We start from the raw sequence: 8309 nt of genomic DNA on the forward strand, positions 1-8309 counted from the left end.
CAAATATGACTTAAACTTCCCTGTTTTTCAATAAGTAATGATGATTAAAGTGCTTCTAAAAGCAAAGCAATAATGTCCTTGCTCTTCTTAGACGCGCTGTAATTCTTACCATAAGTAACAGTGCTGATATCTAAGAGTGGTTTATCTCTAGTAGTTCCTTTTGGTTCTCGGGACATTGATAATGCTGACATTGGTCAATAGAGTACATAAGCCACAGAGCGTAAGGCTTATCGGTCTCATTTACTGACAGTTTTATTGCTCCCAGGTTACAACAGGTCATTTTCACATCTCCAGATTAAACGTGTTTCAGGTATTCTGGTTAGGAATTCCTTCAGTATCCTCACGTGTTGATTGGCGGTAGCTTGAGAACAAGGAGAGATAAGACCCTCCCCCCCCTCCCACAGATTAAAGAATGGCTGACTTAAGTATTTTCCCTGTACTGTACATTTTTTTTTTTTTTTTTTTTTTTTGAAAGACTCCCTCAGGAGTACATCTTAGATAGTGGCCTGATCCCTTGAAACAGTCAAGGTCCAAACTAACAGCCGTGTGCAAACAAAGGGGCTGAAAACGCTCTGATCCCACTATAGGCTACCTGCTTTCAAGGTTCCATATTTGGAGTTTTTAAGACTTTGGGAACTGCAAGTCACTGGCGTGTCATGCTCCGCAGTGATTCCTCGGTCAGCCATTAGTCAGTTTTGTCCAACCCACAGGTCTTAGTGACCCAGTTTCCTTGTGCGAGTTGCAAAAGTGTCGCCCTAATAAGGTATAAAATCAATTAGTGACCTGCAGGCAGGTTACACATTAGTGCCAGTGGTGATGTTGGCCAGATGGAAAGTTACAGCCTCTACCCACACAGACTAAACCCTTAACAGTCCTGCTCTTTTTGTATAAAAATATTGTTTTTCAGAATTTATTCTATTGTGTAACAGTTGGCAAGTGGTGTTTTTATTTTTATTTTGGATAAAAAAATGTCTCTTCATGACTTCTTTAGGTCTCCTTTCTGTACAAAGCAGCATTGTTAGACTCAAGGAGATGCATTGTAATAATCCTTATCTCTTGTAGTATTAATATGAAGGTGTTGTGTTCTGCTGATCTTGGATAATGACAGGTCCTCCTGCAGTCATATCCATATAGATACTAAAATATCATGAGTCAAAAAGTTATTTCTACACACACTGAGGGAAAAAAAAAAGACAATTTGCCTCCAGGCTACAAATGTGTCCCAGCTCTCTTGTCCTCCTACATTAATATCGCTTCCTTTTTCACCTCCCAGGTTTGTCTGATCCCCAAGTCGGCCCACGGCACCAACCCAGCGAGCGCTCAGATGGCTGGCATGAAGGTTCAGGTGGTGGAGGTGGACAAGGACGGCAACATCGACATGGCACACCTCAAGGCGCTGGTGAGAGCCGCTTTCACACATTGAGGGTCAAAGCTGCTGCATAGTGTTGTATAAGGACCATTGTCAAGTCAAGAGAATGTCATAAGCGTGATGATATCGCCAGAGTTATCTTGGGTTGAGACTTCAAATCTTCAAAAGAAAGAAACGAGCCATGTTTGAAAGATGTGGATGCTAACGAGTGTCACTTATACGGGTCTAGTTCCAAAAGCAAATCACATTATGAGAAGGTCTGGATATCCCAGGCACTGCTCCTTTTTTTTTTTTTTGCCAAGAGGTATTGATGTGATAAATGTATCACAGCTCGGAAGTCCCGTGTCAAATCGGTTACCGCAACACCCAATTTTTTGTAATAATTCCGTCGTCGTCTCGTGAATCCTGCCCTCTCTTCCAGGTGGATAAACACAAGGCGAGTCTGGCAGCCATGATGGTCACCTACCCTTCCACCTTCGGTGTGTTTGAGGAACAGATCGGTGACGTATGCGATCTTATTCACAAGAACGGAGGCCAGGTGTACCTGGATGGCGCCAACATGAATGCCCAGGTGAGGGAGGACACTGCAGCGTAGCGTGAAAACATAATGTTTCTGTTCCAAAGTGAACGGTTACTTGTGGAAACTGAAGGCTAACAGGATAAAGGTTTATAGATGCGCGTTATCATGCTGTAAATAGTTAACCTTTGTTCTCTATGATATACAGGTGATGGGTTTTATGCCAAGATCACCTCCACAAATCACTGACAGACTTACAGACCCTGTCCCCACTGACTTTTATAATGCATTGTGTTCTTTTACCTAGTCACGTGACTCCTAAACATCTGGGCAGATCAAATTAAGGAGGAATCTGGGGTTACTTAAGATGTTGGAATGATTCTCTATAAGGTTACTTTTTTGTGGTATTATTAACTCAAGGGGCCTAGAACAATGAGTTATGCAAGACACTTACTACTCATGCTATACATGTCATTTTTTTTCTTTTTCATTAGAATTCTAAATGCTTAGTAAAGCTACAGCTAAACTATTCCTTACCTGCTTTCACGTGAGAGATCTTAAACTATGTAATGACCTTATCTAGTTTAGATAATCTGTTGATTTAGATTGTCGTCTGTAAGAGCTTGGATTGCGTTTGCCTGTATAGTATTGGTAAAGTCAAGGTTAGGCATTCTTTACTCCAATCGATCAGTGTTTATGGTGTAAAATGACCAATAGCTAAATGTTGGCAAACTTTGGTAATAGTAGTAAAAGTAGAAATGGTGACGATTTTCCTTCCTTTTTCGCTGTTTTCCAGGTTGGCCTGTGTCGTCCTGGAGATTATGGCTCTGATGTGTCTCATCTCAACCTGCACAAAACCTTCTGTATTCCTCATGGTGGAGGAGGACCTGGCATGGGCCCCATTGGAGTGTAAGTCAGAATGGCGATAATGAGCCAGATTAGATACTCTGATAAAATATTCTGTAAGAGCAATAACATAAATAGCAACATTTTTCATCACGTTGAGGAGGACCGTCTGTTCTCATGCCGTTCTTCTGCTCTTGTCTTCATCAGGAAGGCCCACCTCGCCCCCTTCCTGCCGAGCCACCCTGTGGTTCCCATGCATTCAGTCAACACCGGCAGCTCGCTGGGCACCATCAGCGCCGCCCCCTGGGGCTCCAGCGCCATCCTGCCAATCTCCTGGGCTTACATCAAGGTCAGCGCAGCGAATCAATTATATATCGTGTGTTATCTTGAGAGGACGGCATGAAATGTTTCACAACCTTTGAGACCAGAGAGCATGGAGGACACGAGACGTACCAAAGTATTAAGTAAAATTCTGAAGCAAAAGCAGAAGAGGATGGAGATTATTGCTAGAGATGTCTCATCCAAACAGTGCAGCAACCTGTAATCTGAATTCAGAGCAGTTGAATGCATCCTACTACGCATCTTTTGACACAAATCTTCTTGACATTTATTCTCTAGAACGCTAAGTCAAGGGAACCTGCTCTTTTTTTTCTAAATGATTTACTGTAACAGACATTTTCAGGCACGTAAACCTCATTGTTTCACACGTTATCACACACAAGTGTTGTTAAAGTGCCCTGGCTGTCATGTGAGTTTCATGTCACGTGAACTGAAATGTGAATATGTGATAAACTGCTTGAGAAGGAATGTCAGGATGGTGTGTGTGTGTCTGTGTGTAGCTGAGTTAGTGTTGTCATGACATTTTATCAGGAAGAATGTTCCCTACATGAATGATTAAAATCATCCTCATTATGTCCAGTGGAAGTTTTCTAATATCGTTCCTGTGTTTAGATGATGGGATCTAAAGGACTTCTTCACGCTACAGAAGTGGCCATCCTCAATGCCAACTACATGGCCAAGAGGCTAGAAGGTCACTATAAGGTCCTCTTCAGAGGCAGGAAAGGTACGGCTGAGAAAGCATTCATTTCTATCGATGCATGTTGATGTACTTCTCTACATTTCCAAAGACATCTGTAGTCAATTTTCAAAGAAATTGTCAAATTTTGAAATGCTTTGCTTGATGTTTTTGCGCCGGTCTGAACAGGTTTTGTAGCCCACGAGTTCATTCTGGATGTGAGGCCATTCAAGAAGACCGCTAATATCGAGGCTGTCGACGTGGCCAAGAGGCTGCAAGATTATGGTAGGTTAAATTATATACAGTACATTCCGCCTTAACTGTCTTTTTCTAGACTTTGAATATACAGGATCCTACATTTTCTTAAAATAAAAAAATGTTACAAAAACACAAACAATTTAAATGAGATTTTATTGGTTTATTATAGCTGCAATAGAAGCCGTTTCTGATTTTGTTTTTTTTTGTGCCTGTGTCCAGGTTTCCATGCACCCACCATGTCGTGGCCTGTGGCTGGTACCCTCATGATCGAACCCACAGAGTCGGAGGACAAGGCTGAGATGGACCGGTACTGCGACGCCCTGCTTGGTATCCGACAGGAGATCGCAGACATCGAGGAGGGAAGGATGGACTCCCGCGTCAACCCGCTCAAGGTACCCGAATGGCTTGATTAGCGTATTTGTACGAGGTGGAAATATGCCTTGCAGCAGCTAATGTAAAGCTCCTCGTGTGTGTTTGCAGATGGCTCCTCACTCTCTGGCCTGCATCGCATCCTCCAACTGGGACAGACCCTACTCCAGGGAGCACGCTGCCTTCCCCTTGGTGAGTGTCCTCGTCCCTCTGACTTCATTACACAATCTCGGCTGCAACTTTTCTGTAGCGCTAAAGGTGTTCAAGATGAGTCGTTGCCTGTATTGCCATCTAGTGGTCAGAAGTAAGAATCTGCAGAGGAATGCAAAACAGTTTTTTTTTTTTTTTTTTTGAAGAAGAAGAAATGTCTTTAATGACCGCTGCAACTCTAATTTATGAGTTTCATTCAGCTGACCTACAATTACATCTGTAACTGCAGCAATTTCACAAACAAAATTAATACTAATACGTCTTATGTGAACATGCAGGCACTTTACTATTTGCACAGGTTTTGTAAAATCCATGTCCAATCTTCCAATCTGTGTAACAAATGGAAGGAATATCTTCAAATTGGTCACAAACGACTACGGGGGATTTGAAAGATGAACTGAGAAGAGTTTTGGTTTACTTCATTGTCACATGTATCCTCCCTTTACAGCCCTTCATTAGGCCCGAGACCAAATTCTGGCCAAGCATCTCCAGGATCGACGACATCTACGGTGACCAGCACCTCGTGTGCACCTGCCCGCCCATGGAGGCCTACGAGTCTCCGTACGAGGAGAAGAGAGCCTCCTCGTAGAGGCTCCCTGTGGTCCAGTCCCAATGTCCAGCCCGAGCTCTAAAATCTCACGGACTTTACTTGTTTGCTCAGTGAAAATGTGAGAACAGGATACACGATCGCAGAATAATTGGACTCTATTATTATAGGATGTTTAATCAAATTAAGTAAAATAACAAATCAATACTGTCAGACTCTCAATGGGGGGGAAGAAGATATTCTTTACCACTATTGTTTTCTTCCAGCTCTGATGATTTCAGACATGAACCTTGTTGACGTCCCTGTTAACATTGGCGCCCTAAGAATTGTGGTTTATTCCCTCAAGCGGAGCCAGAAGTGTATTAAGGTGGGGTGCAAAAAGTCTACGAGAGAGCTCTCAAGCACTTAACCATTTCACAATGTAACAGCCCTGAGCCCGAGCAGACTCCTTTCCAATGAGGGTCAAAGGCAGAGAGGTGGACATTGGGACGGGGCTTCAGCTCTGATCTCACTTAATTACAGGGGTCCCTGGTTTCCCCCCCCCCCCCCAACTCCAACTGTTCCAAAGGTGCAAGTTTCGCTTTTCCAGGTCGCAAAATAGGTGCACTGCTCTACACATAGGCCGCTACGTAAAACGCCTCTGAAATACTGTTGAGTACTTTTTTTTTTTTTCAATTACTAGACTCCCAACATCTATAAATGAAATGCCCTTGGTGCCTCAATTCTGTTGTGTAAAATAGCTGCCTTGACATTCCCTTTTTATCAAATAGTCTGACAGAACATAGAGGTTTTTAATTGTAGGCTGTTGTTAATATTCATTTGTTGTATAAAAAAAAAAATGTTTCAATGTGTTTTGACTATGTAGATGGTTAGTCTAAACTTTTAATTGTTTTCTAATCTAAACTGTTTTGTCAAAAATTCTGTATTAAACATTTTTGTCTTAAAGTGTGGACATGTTTGTGTGAAGACAATAAGATGCACTAAAGGGGAACTGAAAGACCAGTTTAAATTCTTTGTAGTCAACACTCCCACCTAGTGGTGACTGAAGTGGATCACAACGGGTAGAAAAGCAGTTCAGGGAATCTGGGAAGGACTGGGACTTGACTGTTTTATGGGATATTGTATATTACCTTTTTCTACAAGAATTTCATTATGACTTGGTATTTTAAACTAATTTTATAACATAAACGGACTTTTTATTGACTATTTTAATGATTTTGTTTTACGACATATACTATGACTTTCATGATTTTGTTTTGACGTACTATACTTTTTACGACATACTATACTTTTTACGACATGCTATACTATGACGATTCTTTTGACTTTTTTACGACATGCTATACTATGACGTTTCTTTTGACGCATACAATACTATTGTAGTTATCGTAGACATTTGTTATGAAATACTTTAATTTGACTGTGAATGTCATAATGCCTTATCAATTACTGGCAGATAATATAGTACATACAACTGGTTTTAATTCTATATTTTGCTTTTATAGTATACATCAGTGGTGGGCCGTCAGGGCCAGCTAAGCCTTCTCTGCTGGCCTAAACAGAATCACAAAGTTATAGCTATTTTATAATTTAATAATTTTTCACAAATACACTACAAGTATTATATTTTTTTTTCCCCCATTAGCTTATTTTCTCATTGCACAGCTCCTGTCTTGCTCAGTTGCTCTGCTTCCAGCTTAGCTTGTGGTGTCCGTGGTTAAGTGGAGAGCACGGCCGCCTTTCAATCAGAGGGTCGGCGGTTCAATCCCCGGTACCTGCTCTACTAGCACTCATGTCAATCTGTCCTTGAGTAAGACATTTATCCCCAAAATTACTCCCGTAGGGTATGTAGATAGATACTGAATTATAAGTAGCTTTGGATAAAAAAAATGTAATGCTTGTTTTAAGTAGAGCTCTTATTCAATCAGATTCAGCCTCTCTGTCTCTATGTAAGGAGAGAGGCCCGAGGTCCTCTAGGTAGACTTTACAGATTAAAGTATATGGGGACAATATTGTTGATTGTCATCGTCTTCAACCAATCAGATCTTTAGTTTGACATGTTGGGCGTATTCTTTGACGTGCCAGAGCTGCCTAGGTAGCCTGCTAAGTACGTCAGCATTAAGGTGCGCCGTGATTGGTCAGTGGACGAGCGTGGCTTTTGGCAAACAGAGAGCTAGCTAACAGATCTTAGTGTTTAGTAAGAGTTCAAGTTGAAACATATGTAAGAAGTTATGACATTGACATGACATGTTTAGCGTTTTTAAATGGATTTCTGGAGAAGGACGTTTCCAGAAAAGCTGGACATTGTCTCAAAGGGTCGGTCAAGCCCGCAGCTAGCGGCCCTCACCCAGCATGGAGAAGGATTTGTATGAAGGGTATTTCTGGCTGACAGCGGGAGAAGTGTTGCACATTTTATGTCTAAGAATGTGTTTCATTTGCAACTGAGCTCTTGGTGTTTGGAGCTACGCTAACCAAGGCAGCTACAGGACAGGACACGCACAAGCTACGTGCTTTTGAAAACGTTTGGAGAAACCTGAGTGGACTTCTTTAGTGAAGAGCAGCTGTGGTAAGTTCACTGATTTTGATTTTGATTTTTTTACATCTGCAGTAGCATTTCTACTGTGTTAATTTGTCTATCGTGTCGTTTATATGAATAATATGAATGGCTCGTGCTCTAGCGCCGCAGTGTTGCTGGATTGATTTGTTGCTTTGTTGTCATATAAATATATGTGACTGGTTCTTGTGAGTTTTTCTTGCCAATGTGTTAATTACATTGATTTGGACTATATGTATTGTCCATTAAATACGAAGCATCCCGTCACACGCGGGGTTATTGTCCGGACAGTTGAATCCATTTGAGCTGTTGTTTCCCCGCTAAGCTAGTTAGCTTAGCCCCCCTAAAGACACGTACGGTGCCGCAGCCTCAGCTGTTTTTCGTTATTGTTCCGGGTTCAGAGGTCACAAAGCCTGTTGTCTGTTACGTGAGCGCAGTCCACCGAAAACATTATATTTCCCACAATTTAAGCTCCAAACGCACTAGTATTACTCAAACGTATTGTTCGGTTCTTAAGCCTCGTACGGAAGGGTTTAATACGAATACGTGTATTATTACACCCCTAGAAACAAATAACCGTGACACTATGCTTTTTTAATGAAATACTATACTATGACATTTTTT

General features: G+C 41.6%; 1 protein-coding gene across 1 annotated transcript in view; it reads left to right on the plus strand.

Moving 5' to 3' along the window:
* gldc (glycine dehydrogenase (decarboxylating)) overlaps positions 1-6076 on the plus strand; it is a 16625-nt gene extending 10549 nt beyond the window's left edge. Inside the window, exons 17-25 of the mRNA XM_068720942.1 lie at positions 1274-1399; positions 1791-1940; positions 2683-2795; positions 2940-3081; positions 3684-3795; positions 3937-4032; positions 4225-4397; positions 4486-4566; positions 5033-6076. Of these exons, the coding sequence (XP_068577043.1) occupies positions 1274-1399; positions 1791-1940; positions 2683-2795; positions 2940-3081; positions 3684-3795; positions 3937-4032; positions 4225-4397; positions 4486-4566; positions 5033-5173 (1134 nt within the window). The 3' untranslated portion in view covers positions 5174-6076. The remainder of the gene's footprint in view (positions 1-1273; positions 1400-1790; positions 1941-2682; positions 2796-2939; positions 3082-3683; positions 3796-3936; positions 4033-4224; positions 4398-4485; positions 4567-5032) is intronic.
* Positions 6077-8309: the final 2233 nt, after the last annotated feature.

This window comes from Cebidichthys violaceus, unplaced genomic scaffold (assembly GCF_023349555.1).
Source record: "Cebidichthys violaceus isolate CVI_PGR_0920_01 unplaced genomic scaffold, fCebVio1.0.p SCAF_26, whole genome shotgun sequence".
Taxonomy (NCBI): Eukaryota; Metazoa; Chordata; class Actinopteri; order Perciformes; family Stichaeidae; genus Cebidichthys; species Cebidichthys violaceus.